Raw genomic sequence first — 15,241 nt, 5'->3', positions numbered from 1 at the left:
AATCATTTGTTACCGGAGGCTCCTTCTGCTGCTTATAATCTTAGAAGACTCCGTGAGTTCTGTATCCCTAGAGTTAAAACTAACCGTTCAAAAACGTTTATTATTAATCACGGATTATTCCAAAAATGGTAAACATTTTGTGTTATGTTTCCGCGACTTTCCGTACCTTTGTGTGTAAATATTATTGAACATTTTTGAAGTTTTAAACATTTTTTAAATTTGTAAACATTTTTAATACTTTTAAATTTTTATCCTGCAGGCCTATGTCTTTAACAATTTGTATTTTATATTTATTGTTTTTATAATAAGTGATTTTTAATTGTAATTTTGTTTTAATTTTTTGATTGTATGTTCTACATTTCTGAATGTCTTTTATATTTGTATATTGCATTTTATTTTTTTGAGTGAAACGCTTTTGTTAAACTTCAATCTTTCGTTTGATTGCAATAAAGTTCTATTCGTATTCGTATTCGTATTCATAGGCATAGTTGGACACAAACATGGCCGGCGTGCACACCACGTGACTTTCTAAAATCCGTGAACGCAATGCCGTAACTCTCTCTATATATGGCTCTGCCCCGGGGACTACCTCTTTTTCAAAACCGGGGGGAGTGTAGTATCGACCGTAAGGGGGTGGCCGCTGAATGAATGGCCCGAACCTACCAACCGTCTGCGGGCGCCTGGTTCTAGTGCTTGTGACGTATGGACGGCTGGGCGTCATGCGCAGACGGTTGGAGCAGACCAAGAATCGGGGCAGTTAGCTGGCCACGGAGTTTGCCGTGGTTAGAAGGATATTACGGCTTTTAGCAGTATTACCAGAGGATTTATATATATATCAATTGGATTTGCCCCAAGCGGGAAGAAGTTCCCAGATAGGTGAGTATCTGGTGCACTTTATTAAACAGGGTGAATACAATACTTTGTTGTAATTATGTTGTCTGGGTGTGTCCTAGGCCACTCATTCGTTTCCGGTTTGAGCGACAGCCTCGCTTTCCATCACGGCTTGGGTAATTCTTCCGGCTCCATACTTGGTCCACATCGACCTTTGTCTGACTTCCGAATCAGCCATCACTACGATAATAGAGAGGTTTCGCAATCTTACGAATACGATAACGAAAACGGATACGTCACGCACACGTATTCGTTTTCGTAAGCCATAAAAAAATCTGTTTCGCATGGCAACGAAATATCGAGGCGCGTCCAAAATATGACTGCGGTAAATTTGAGCGAAGCGCAGGTACGTGTTGCTTGGTGCTTGGCTGCCTAGGCCTAGCGTAACATCAAAGCGAGTGAGGACTTTAAAAACTGCTATTTATCTAAATTGACCTGGCATTTTAGTAAATTACTTTAGTAAATTACTTTCAATAAAGCTATAATTATATTATAATCATGAATCATTCCTAATTCAAATGCAAAATGTGCAAAATAGATCAAAAACTATACTCGTTTTGTAGTTACGAATATGACTGGTGATATTCGTCAACACGAATACGCTTTACGAATATGAAATGGGGATCAGCTCAAAAGTTTCACAAATGTATGACGTATCCGTTTTCGTTATCGTATTCGTAAGGTTGCGAAACCTCCCTAATACTGTTCTTTGGGGTGTGCCCGGCCTAAAGATAAACGACCTAACTAATTTTGTAAATCGATTGGCAACATTCAAGCCAGATATCTTGATAATCGACCTCGGATCAAATGACCTCGTTGATTCGGATGCTTGGTCGGCGGCAAACTATCTCTTCGAAATTCTTTTGACCCATATTTTTCCCGTCTGGACACCAATTCGGACTACCCTCTGCTCACAGACGTTCCGATTATCTCACACTGGCCACCTCCCCCCTCCCTTGTTTAACGAGCGCATTCACGATTTCAACGGTTTCCTACGCGAGTTCTGCCGCAAAACTCATGGCCTTCACTACCATACCCATCCCGGCTTCTGGGCCAACCTCATTTCTCTGTGGTCAAATGATGGTCTCCATCCCAACTCCACAAATGGACGAAAAAGATATAAGGCGTCCCTAAGGTCTGCTTTAATGCACGGAGCCCCTTATGCTAACTCATGCCATTAAATAACAACAATATTATTATCTGTTATTTTCCCTACTGCAGTCACTGTGGACAAACCGGAACCAGATTTTGGAAAAAAAAAAAATAAATAAATACATAATTAAAACGAATAAACAAAACAAAAACCTCTCATCAAGGTTAGTATAAGCTGCCAGGCAATACATTGTTGACACCATTCATGCTTAATCGAAACTATTTAACCATTGTAATTACATTCAAGAGAAATAAATAATAACTTGTTGTTTCTTTTTCTTTGATATACTACGCTAAACTGGCAAATATATTGCACGCATCTGAATGGTTTATAGTTAGTACAGCATTCATTATATGACTCATGCTGGTTTCTTTGCACACCCCAAAATTTGATGGTGTCTAGTCACTCTTCCTCTAAGTAGAGCAATCATCTTATGACTCATGCTGGTTCCCCAAGTACAGCATTCATTATGACTCATGCTGGTCCCCCTACTACCACCACCACATAAATGACTTATGCTGGTTCATAAACCTCCCCCTCATACGGCGGTGTTTTATCACTCATCCTCTTAAGTACAGCATTCATTACATGACTCATGCTGGTTCCCCAAGTACAGCATTCATTATATGACTCATGCTGGTTCCCCTACTACCACCACATACATTAATTATGCTGGTTCATTAACTACCCCTACATACGGCGGTGTGTTATCACTCATGCTCTTAAGTACAGCATTCATTATATGACTCATGCTGGTCCCCTTAATACTATCACAAGTACAGCATTCATTATATGACTCATGCTGGTTCTCCTACTACCACCCCATACGGCGGTGTCTTATCACCCTCCTCTAAGTACAGCATTTCATTAAATGACTCGTGCTGGTTCTTTCACTAACCCAATGCTGACTCTTTGTTTCCCATCTTGAATCACTTCATTTACATTATTGCAGAGCCGCCCTCTGCAACGTTACTGTATTGTATTTGCAAGAAGGGCAAAGTGCCAAGCCACCCAAACAATCAATTACTGGTTGGTACAATAGTAAACGTTGGATCGGCATTATCATTATGCTGTAATGATAGTTGTCATAATGATTTATCTATATATTATATTTTTATTTTTGCAGGCCTTAAATACATAATTTTGAAAAATGGCAAACCTTACAGATGAGTTTGATGACTTAAAATCTAAACTCAGTGACCATTATGTCGGTACAGACTATAAGTTGTTGAAATTTTGTCTATTTGATAAATTAAGTCTATCAGACCTTACCGATGAAAAGTCCATAGGACATACTTTATTTAATAAACTTGAAAGCAAAGGGATAGTCACAGCTAATGACGTCAACCTTCTACTGGAGATTGTAACACTTACTGGTCCGGAAGATGCGAAACGGCTTCTCAATCAGTATATAGAAGAGAACAACATTCAAAATATAGACAAACATAATTTGTCATTGTATCGCAAACAACTCTTTAGAGCTGTGAAAGAAGCTGAACCAGCTGCGTTAAAGAAGGTTACTGCTATGTATAATGTAGAAAACCATGAGTATACCAATCTTTGGGATGTAATAATGCATCTGGAGATGAAGGAAACGTTACCAGCCAATGTAGACCAGTTTACAAGACTACTTCGAAAACGTACACAGACAGATCTACTAAGTACAGGTAGGCCTATTTAATTGTTGTTTTCTTAAGTGATGCCAATACTGTAACCCAAACTGTTACCCTCACACGCAAGCAGATTTCATTAAGTCATACATTCGTGTAATACGTATGAATGGTTTAACCAACAGCAAGCACACATTATTATTATTATTTCATTTATTTAGTTTATATTGGATTGTAAAAGATGCTAAATTGACGTTTTTCTGTCCATTGAAATGAATTACTAAAAGAACATTATTTTATTAAATATTTTATTTTTTATTTCATAACATTTATTTATAATATAATATATAATATCGAATGCTTATTATATTTTTAAACTTTGCCGTATTTGTAAGTCAATGCCATAATTATGGTTACAATAACGTTTTTTTCATTATCTGAACACCACAACATTACCACATAGATCCTCAACCACAACATTTAAATATCAATATAATATTACAATAACATAACAAAAGATTGGAAATATTTGATAAATTTAGTCAAAAAACAAAAAGGGTTCGTGCAACAAACATTTCCTTAAGGTTGTAATAATAGGATGACGATATAAGTAAAAAAAAAGAAAACAATTGAAGATTCGTATAGTAATGACGACATCAATAAGCTTCTTACATAAAATTTATTTAAATTCAGCAGTACTTTATTTACAACACATACATGGATGTGCCAACTCATTCCGATGTCGTTCCACCATATACCTGCCATCAAAACGGTTTTCACCTACAAATTTACTCAATAGTTCTTATAACGTAATACTTATTAAGCATGGCAAATATTACAGTAAGTATAGCTCCAATAAACAAGGCCAATAGCCATAAGTCGCGTGCTCTCATAAAAAAATGAACTTTCAAAAAGTAATGTACTTTAAAACTTTTCTGTACTGTACATCAAAACAGTTCAAAAAGTACAGAAAAGCGATAAAACGCATAGTGATACCGGACCGACAGACAGACCGACCGACCGACCGACATAGTGAACTATTGAGTCGCGTCCACGCGACTAAAAATGCTTTAAAGTAAATAAATAAACATAAACACACTTTTTTTTCTTTATTCAGATAAAAGGGTTCGTGCAACAAACATTTCTTTAGGTAGTAATATTGATGACGACGAGATAAGTGACCAAACTTGTCAAAAGAAAAGGAAAATAAATGAAGATTATTATAGTGATGACGACATCAATGCCCAAGCATCTACATCAGCTCATACAGGCCATAAACTAAAGAGAAGACTAAAAGACAAATCTGACAAAGGTACAATTGATGACAATTACTATATAATTGAAATTAAGGGATCTGCACAAAAGCCTCGTTTCCACATTATAAGCTTATTCAGGAGGTATCGTCAATAATTCTATAGGTGCTTGATTGATCAGAATAGAACTTTCTCGAATCAAGTAGCGACACAGCGACTCAAAGCGAGTAGGCCTATTTACCAAGGTTTAATTTGGAAGAAATTACAGCACGGATACGCTATACTCTAAATCTAAAAACGTTAATAATGTTATTTTTAAATGACATAATTTTTGATAAGCCAAAATTGTAAATTAATTAATCCTATCTAAAATTTATTCGCTTTCATATTAATTTTCACGTTTACAGTTTAGAAAAGGTACGCGCGATGCAAAAAGTTTAATACTTTTGAAATGTTCAATATGGCCTGAAACGTGCTCTAAATTGATTAAAAATTTAGTTTAAGCATTTCCAACAAATGTTTGTCTAGAATGTTTCAATTTATTTTAAAGGACTGAGTCATCTTCTTAACAATAATTAACTTCCACTTACATGTATATAGTCCACATTGGTCGCTTTCGGACACCGACCTCTTGTACCAACCTGTATCTTCTCTTCTTCAATTTACTTTCCATTTCCTTTTAAAAAAGAAGGTCTGCATAATCTCAAGATGGCATGAGTCTAGTGTGAATCATTGTACCCCTTTTAATATAAAGTTTGTTTAATTAATTAAAATCGTTGTGAATATCGTTTACTCTTTATACATTTTAATTGATTTCTAGAAAATGTTGATGAAGATAGAGCATCGAAGAGAAAGAAGATAGTTTCGAGAGAAGGTAAAACCATATTTTTGGGCAGATACATTTTTTCAAATGTATCATAGCAAGTCAAGAATAAAGAATATTTCTATTCAAATAACGTATAATATTAAATAATACCTTTTTATAATTACAATTGTTTTTTCTTATATTATAATTGAAAACAAATAGACATGGTAATTTTAAATAGGACATTCAAGAAGTCAGTGCACATATGACCTTGTGTAAAAAAGCAACGTTTAGTGGCATGTTTAATACTTTTTCATGAATTTATTTGATTGATTGTCTTGTTTATATATTATAGAAAAAATCAAAGATTATCTGCTTGATAGACAAAGAATGGTGTGCCGCAATAACAATAAGAAATTTACATCATCAATAATGAATAGCAATTCTTATTTCAACATTGAAATATTCACTGAATTGAAATTATTGAAAGAAAATGAGATAAATGGCAGCCAACCAACTACATTACCAACAATGTTAGCTGATATCGAATCGATGCCAGCATGTAGAGTTCTTATATCTGGTGATGCTGGGATTGGTAAAACAACATTATTAAGGTACTTGGCATACAGTTCAACTCTTGGAAAACCAATTGCATTTAAAGGTAAAATTGTGTTTTTCTTGAATGTTAAAGATTTAGAAAAAGGGCAAGACATCTTTGATTTGATTGAAACACAACTTGATATGAACGATTTTACTAGAAAGACAAAGCTTCCAGGAGATGATCCATTGTTAATTCAAAGATTTATTGATCAAAATGACAACAAGATTGTGTTGTTATTAGATGGATTGGATGAAATCAGTTTTGAGAATAAAAGCTTCATAAATCTTTTCACAAAGAACACATTAGGAAATAGTGTTGTGCTGCTAACATCCCGATCAGATAACTTTAAATGTTTAGATAAATTTAAGATGATGTGTGATTTGCATGTGAGAGTGGGTGGATTTGATAAAGATAGCATTAGAAAATACATTAACAAATTTTTTAATCATTTTGGAAAAGCCGAATTTGGAAAATCACTTAGGCGGAAATTGGAGCTTGACGAGAAAAAAATTACAATTGACCGCAGTCATTCAGAAGCATATGTATTGTGTAAAAATCCATTATTACTACTTTCAATTTGTCTTTCCTGGATAGAAAACAGACGTCTTCCTTATAGTGAGTCTGATCTGTTCAAAGAATTTTTTCTTTGCCTATTTAACCAATTCAATAAAACTAAAAAAAAAAAGTTTACTAAATTTGAAGATGCTCCATCAGAATATGTAAATGCTATGCTTTTGTTAGGGAAGTGTATGTGTAATTCTTTCTTAACGTTAGCTAAACTTTCAATAAGCAAACATGATTTGGAAGCATCGACAGAAGACCAAGGGTTGATTGACCTAGCCTTAAAACTTGGATTTGTTTCTAAAATGTCACCGATTTCAAAAAAACCCACAAGTGATATGTACATACCTCCGCACAACTTGATAGGGGAATCATTGGTGGGATTCTACTTATACAAACTTTATAACAACGAAAGTATGTCGAATGAATGCACAAAGCCTGAAAGACAGTTACTTAAGCCATTGAATGAAAATGAATGGAAGGTAATAAGAGAACTTAGGAGATTTGAAAAGGTAAATATGTTTGTAGTAGGGTATCTTGGTGGCGATGCTGGTAAATTTTTGAGATATTGGGTTACAAATAAATTTTCAACATATCGTTCTTTGGGTATTTACCTAAACCGTGTTAAAAAATCCGATCTGAAAAGGGTGAATACATTATTGAAACCATACACAAACAGCGTGATGTTAAACCACACTCATGTATGTCAATCTTTAAAACAATTTATTTCCCACTTTAATCAAAACTCTGAAGTAGTCTTAGGTGAAGATTTTACAAATCTTATCAGGCAATTTCATAGCATGGATTTGAGTAAACTTGATTTGAGCACTTTTGTAAATGAATTATCAACATATGATAATCCTCAAAAAGGAAAGATTCTGGCCCACATTGCTTACTTTTTCAGCTTTCAACTTGACTTAAGTAATTGTGGTCTATCAGGAGATGTAATGAATGATATGATTAGAGAGTGTTCTAAAATGGGTGGTGAACTGGAATTATACGCTCTTAAAATAAGAAATAATAATTTGAGCAACATTAAAGCTACATTACTGCATTCTTTGATTAGGATGTCTCCGTTTTGTCTTCTATTTGATATAAGTAATTGTAATCTATCAGGTCAAGTGATGAATGATATCATTAGGTGTGATAGAGAAGCTGTGCTGAACATAGTCGACCTTAGTATCAATAACAACAACCTAAGTGACATTGATGGTACATTACTGGGTAGTTTCTTGAGTAAGTTCCCTAGGTTGATTTCACTTCAAATGAGGGATTGTAAAATTTCAGCTGACGTTATGAATGACATGATCAGAGTGTATGCAGGAGATAAGTTATTAAAACATTTTGTTATTAGTGATAATGATATCAGTGACATTGATGGCTCTTTACTTGGTACTTTTCTGAGTAAATCACCTAAACTACTCAAACTGTATATGAATACTTGCAAATTATCAGGTACCGTAATGAATGAAATGATCAGAGTATATGAAGGAGATGTGTTAGAATTACAAGAATTTATTATTAGTGATAATGATATCAGTGACATTAATGGCTCCTTACTTGGTAATTTTCTGAGTAAATCGCCTAAATTGTCGAAACTTGGCTTGAGTACTTGCAAGCTATCAGGTAATGTAATGAATGAAATGATCAAGGTGTGTACAGGAGATATGTTAGAATTACAAGATGTTAGTATTAGTAATAATGATATCAGTGACATTAATGGCTCCTTACTTGGCACTTTCTTGAGTAAATCTCCTAAACTACTCAAACTGTATATGAATACTTGCAAATTATCAGGTACCGTAATGAATGAAATGATCAGAGTATATGAAGGAGATGTGTTAGAATTACAAGAATTTAGTATTAGTGATAATGATTTCAGTGACATTGATGGCTCCGTACTTGGTAATTTTCTGAGTAAATCGCCTAAATTGTCGAAACTTGGCTTGAGTACTTGCAAGCTATCAGGTAATGTAATGATGGAAATGATCAAGGTGTGTACAGGAGATATGTTAAAATTACAAGATGTTAGTATTAGTAATAATGATATCAGTGACATTAATGGCTCCTTACTTGGCACTTTCTTGAGTAAATCTCCTAAACTACTCAAACTGTATATGAATACTTGCAAATTATCAGGTACCGTAATGAATGAAATGATCAGAGTATATGAAGGAGATGTGTTAGAATTACAAGAATTTAGTATTAGTGATAATGATTTCAGTGATATTGATGGTTCCTTACTTGGTACTTTTCTGAGTAAATCGCCTAAATTGTTGAAACTTGGCTTGAGTACTTGCAAGCTATCGGGCAATGTAATGAATGAAATGATCAGAGTGTATACAGGAGATATGTTAGATTTACAAGAATTTATTATTAGTGATAATCATATCAGTGACATTAATGGCTCCTTACTTGGCACTTTCTTGAGTAAATCTCCTAAACTACTCAAACTGTATATGAATACTTGCAAATTATCAGGTACCGTAATGAATGAAATGATCAGAGCATATGAAGGAGATGTGTTAGAATTACAAGAATTTATTATTAGTGATAATGATTTCAGTGACATTGATGGTTCCTTACTTGGTACTTTTCTGAGTAAATCACCTAAATTGTTGAAACTTGTCTTGAGTACTTGCAAGCTATCAGGTAATGTAATGAATGAAATGATCAGAGTGTATACAGGAGATATGTTAGAATTACAAGATGTTGTTATTAGTAATAATGATATCAGTGACATTGATGGCTCCTTACTTGGTAATTTTCTGAGTAAATCGCCTAAACTACTCAAACTGTATATGAATACTTGCAAATTATCAGGTACCGTAATGAATGAAATGATCAGAGCATATGAAGGAGATGTGTTAGAATTACAAGAATTTATTATTAGTGATAATGATTTCAGTGACATTGATGGTTCCTTACTTGGTACTTTTCTGAGTAAATCACCTAAATTGTTGAAACTTGTCTTGAGTACTTGCAAGCTATCAGGTAATGTAATGAATGAAATGATCAGAGTGTATACAGGAGATATGTTAGAATTACAAGATGTTGTTATTAGTAATAATGATATCAGTGACATTGATGGCTCCTTACTTGGTAATTTTCTGAGTAAATCGCCTAAACTACTCAAACTGTATATGAATACTTGCAAATTATCAGGTACCGTAATGAATGAAATGATCAGAGTATATGAAGGAGATGTGTTAGAATTACAAGAATTTAGTATTAGTGATAATGATTTCAGTGACATTGATGGCTCCTTACTTGGTAATTTTCTGAGTAAATCGCCTAAATTGTCGAAACTTGGCTTGAGTACTTGCAAGCTATCAGGTAATGTAATGAATGAAATGATCAAGGTGTGTACAGGAGATATGTTAGAATTACAAGATGTTAGTATTAGTAATAATGATATCAGTGACATTGATGGCTCCTTACTTGGCACTTTCTTGAGTAAATCACCTAAACTACTCAAACTGTATATGAGTACTTGCAAATTATCAGGTACCGTAATGAATGAAATGATCAGAGCATATGAAGGAGATGTGTTAGAATTACAAAAATTTATTATTAGTGATAATGATATCAGTGACATTGATGGCTCCTTACTTGGTACTTTTTTGAGTAAATCACCTAAATTGTTGAGACTTGTCTTGAGTACTTGCAGGCTATCAGGTAATGTAATGAATGAAATGATCAGAGTGTATACAGGAGATATGTTAGAATTACAAGCTGTTGTTATTAGTAATAATGATATCAGTGACATTAATGGCTCCTTACTTGGTACTTTTCTGAGTAAATCACCTAAACTACTCAAACTGTATATGAATACTTGCAAATTATCAGGTACCGTAATGAATGAAATGATCAGAGCATATGAAGGAGATGTGTTAGAATTACAAGAATTTAGTATTAGTGATAATGATTTCAGTGACATTGATGGCTCCTTACTTGGTAATTTCTTGAGTAAATCTCCTAAACTACTCAAACTGTATATGAGTACTTGCAAATTATCAGGTACCGTAATGAATGAAATGATCAGAGCATATGAAGGAGATGTGTTAGAATTACAACAATTTATTATTAGTGATAATGATATCAGTGACATTGATGGCTCCTTACTTGGTACTTTTCTGAGTAAATCACCTAAATTGTTGAAACTTGTCTTGAGTACTTGCAGGCTATCAGGTAATGTAATGAATGAAATGATCAGAGTGTATACAGGAGATATGTTAGAATTACAAGCTGTTGTTATTAGTAATAATGATATCAGTGACATTAATGGCTCCTTACTTGGTACTTTTCTGAGTAAATCACCTAAACTACTCAAACTGTATATGAATACTTGCAAATTATCAGGTACCGTAATGAATGAAATGATCAGAGCATATGAAGGAGATGTGTTAGAATTACAAGAATTTAGTATTAGTGATAATGATTTCAGTGACATTGATGGCTCCTTACTTGGTACTTTTCTGAGTAAATCACCTAAATTGTTGAAACTTGTCTTGAGTACTTGCAGGATATCAGGTAATGTAATGAATGAAATGATCAGAGCATATGAAGGAGATGTGTTAGAATTACAACAATTTATTATTAGTGATAATGATATCAGTGACATTGATGGCTCCTTACTTGGTACTTTTCTGAGTAAATCACCTAAACTACTCAAACTGTATATGAATACTTGCAAATTATCAGGTACCGTAATGAATGAAATGATCAGAGCATATGAAGGAGATGTGTTAGAATTACAAGAATTTATTATTACTAATAATGATTTCAGTGACATTGATGGCTCCTTACTTGGTAATTTCTTGAGTAAATCTCCTAAACTACTCAAACTGTATATGAGTACTTGCAAATTATCAGGTACCGTAATGAATGAAATGATCAGAGCATATGAAGGAGATGTGTTAGAATTACAAGAATTTAGTATTAGTGATAATGATTTCAGTGACATTGATGGCTCCTTACTTGGTACTTTTCTGAGTAAATCACCTAAATTGTTGAAACTTGTCTTGAGTACTTGCAGGCTATCAGGTAATGTAATGAATGAAATGATCAGAGTGTATACAGGAGATATGTTAGAATTACAAGCTGTTGTTATTAGTAATAATGATATCAGTGACATTAATGGCTCCTTACTTGGTACTTTTCTGAGTAAATCACCTAAACTACTCAAACTGTATATGAATACTTGCAAATTATCAGGTACCGTAATGAATGAAATGATCAGAGCATATGAAGGAGATGTGTTAGAATTACAAGAATTTATTATTAGTAATAATGATATCAGTGACATTGATGGCTCCTTACTTGGTAATTTTCTGAGTAAATCGCCTAAATTGTTGAAACTTGTCTTGAGTACTTGCAGGATATCAGGTAATGTAATGAATGAAATGATCAGAGTGTATACAGGAGATATGTTAGAATTACAAGATGTTGTTATTAGTAATAATGATATCAGTGACATTGATGGCTCTTTACTTGGTACTTTTCTGAGTAAATCACCTAAACTACTCAAACTGTATATGAGTACTTGCAAATTATCAGGTACCATAATGAATGAAATGATCAGAGCATATGAAGGAGATGTGTTAGAATTACAAGAATTTAGTATTAGTGATAATGATTTCAGTGACATTGATGGCTCCTTACTTGGTACTTTTCTGAGTAAATCACCTAAATTGTTGAAACTTGGCTTGAATACTTGCAAGCTATCAGGTACTGTAATAAATGAAATGATCAGAGTGTATACAGGAGATTTGTTTTAGAATTACAAGATGTTAGTATTACTTAGTAATAATCATATCAGTGACATTAATGGCTCCTTACTTGACACTTTCTTGAGTAAATCTCCTAAACTATTCAAACTATATATGAATACTTGCAAATTATCAGGTACCGTAATGAATGAAATGATTAGAATATATGAAGGAGATGTGTTAGAATTACAAGAATTTATTATTAGTGATAATGATATCAGTAACATTGATGGCTCCTTACTTGGTAAACGCATAAATTGTTGAAACTTGGCTTGAGTACTTGCAAGCTATCAGGTATGTAATTAATGAAATGATCAGAGTGTATGAAGGAGATAAGTTAGAATTACAAGAGTTTATTATTAGTGATAATGATATCAGTGACATTAATGCCTCCTTACTTGGTACTTTTTTGAGTAAATCTCCTAAACTACTGAAACTTGACATGAATAATTGTAAAATATCAGGTACCGTAATGAATAACATTGTTAGAGTGTTTGCAGGAGATATGTTAGAATTACAAGATGTTATTATTAGTGATAATGATATCAGTGACATTGATGGCTCCTTACTTGGCACTTTCTTGAGTAAATCTCCTAAACTACTGAAATCTGAAATGTATAATTGCAAATTACCAGGTACCATAATGAATGACATGAATAGACTTAGAGTGTATGCAGGAGATATGTTAAAAATAAAAGAAATTCATATTTGGAATAATGATTTAAGTGACATTAATGGCACCTTACTTGGTACCTTCTTGAGTAAATCTCCTAAACTACTCAAACGGTATATGAATACTTGAAAATTATCAGGTACTGTAATGAATGAAATGATGAGAGTATATGAAGGAGATATGTTAGAATTACAAGAGTTCATTATTAGTAATAATGATATAAGTGACATTGATGTATCCTTACTTGGTACTTGATAGTAGATTCCTTAAACTGTGTAAACTTTACATAAACGATTGTAATCTAGGCCTATCAAAAAGTATAATTGGTTTGTGTTCAGTGAGGGAAATAGAATTCTTTACAGAATAAGTATTTTCTAATTGTTTACTCTCTTTTTGTAGTGATTATTTTTAATTTTTTCTTTTATTGCTTACTATGTAGTGTGTAAAGCTGAGTGCTGTATTGTAAGGTATTAGTGTAAACTAAAAATAAATAATAGACACCCATCTGTCATTTTGAAAAAGCAATCTGAAAAACTTTATTTAATGATTCTGTAAAAATAAACCAAAATGCATCAAGTCAAATAAATCATCAAATTGAGAGTAACTTTAAAATACAGCCTGAAATAAATAAAACCTGCAGTCAAATTAAAATCCATTATCCAATAATAGTACTTTTTTTCTTCAATTTTCATTGTTAAAGACAAATATCTGTTTATGAAGCATAACCTGTAATATATTAATTAAAAATTGTTAACACATTCCATATATTATTAAAGGCAACCTTGAACAATTAAATATTATTATATTACAATATAGTTTTATTTCAATTACATGTAAGATGCTTATTATGTTTATTCTCACATATAACTTGCGTACAACGCGTGCTGACATTAGTGTTCGCCAAATGTTTATAACAACAGAGCTTTGTACTGTATATCTATAGGTAGTTTGAGGAAAATGTTTAATGTATTGTACTTTTGTCACACGAATATTCACTTAAATAATAACATAATCCTAAAAATTAAACAATGTAGTTATTCCCAGTGAATTCCAAAAAATGAATTAGGTGAAATTAGGAATAAGCATGTGATGAATGACAAGGAATTTATTTATAAACATTACAAAGTAATTTGAAGTCTTTAAAAAAACTCAGTAGTAGATACAATTTAGATACTTCATTTCTTAGGAATTTATGGTGGTGTACCGCAGACAATATTAACAAGGTAATTTATAATTTAATCTGTAGAGCATATTATAATATATGTGTATCATTAAAACATATTAAACTTATAGAATTTGGATTGTAAATTCAATGGAAATTACCAATGTTTGTGTATTTAGCTTAGTCATGCTGGTTTAGTGTCGACGGTCATAATACCGGATTGTTTGTGTACATTAGTTTTAATTAGTATAGTTTACATCAATTATTATTGTTTATCAGGGAAGAGTAAAATTGAGAGTTTACTAAATCAATAAAATGATTTAGACATAATAAATGATTAACTATACAGTTTGATTTGTTATTTGTACTTCATAGACAAACACTGACAACATTATTATCCTAATTTATACCAAATTAAAAAAAAAAATTATTAGACAAACAATAACACAATGCCATCTCTCAATAATTCCAAATGCGTGCGTCCTACCAGGCAGCCAGACAAAGCACCATCATTTCACACCTAAAGGACAGAACATTATACTCTCATCTCAACGTTGACGATCTGGAGATGATGGGGATGATATGATATGACGATGATGATAACGATGAAAATGACGATAACAACGAAGGTGGTGTATTCACTGTGGTAACGAAATCATAAAAAAGGCAAAATGAAGCCTCATGGCTACAACCAACGAAGATAGATATATGATGGCACTAGTTACACTCCGTTATGCGTGAGTAATCAAAGAATGACGTAT

The 15,241-nt window shown here is 32.9% G+C and overlaps 1 protein-coding gene across 1 annotated transcript; it reads left to right on the top strand.

Moving 5' to 3' along the window:
- Positions 1-3,194: 3,194 nt before the first annotated feature.
- On the top strand, positions 3,195-13,447 carry LOC144837308 (uncharacterized). The gene is made up of 6 exons (XM_078692359.1): positions 3,195-3,711; positions 4,772-4,966; positions 5,728-5,781; positions 6,068-12,604; positions 12,782-12,889; positions 13,110-13,447. The coding sequence occupies exons 1-6, from the start codon at positions 3,195-3,197 to the stop codon at positions 13,445-13,447; spliced, it is 7,749 nt and encodes a 2,582-aa protein (XP_078548485.1).
- The last annotated feature ends 1,794 nt before the right edge of the window (positions 13,448-15,241 follow it).

Source organism: Antedon bifida, chromosome 3 (genome assembly GCF_963402885.1).
Source record: "Antedon bifida chromosome 3, ecAntBifi1.1, whole genome shotgun sequence".
Taxonomy (NCBI): Eukaryota; Metazoa; Echinodermata; class Crinoidea; order Comatulida; family Antedonidae; genus Antedon; species Antedon bifida.
Note: the sequence above shows the minus strand (reverse complement) of the source record. Positions and strands in the feature narration are given on the sequence as shown.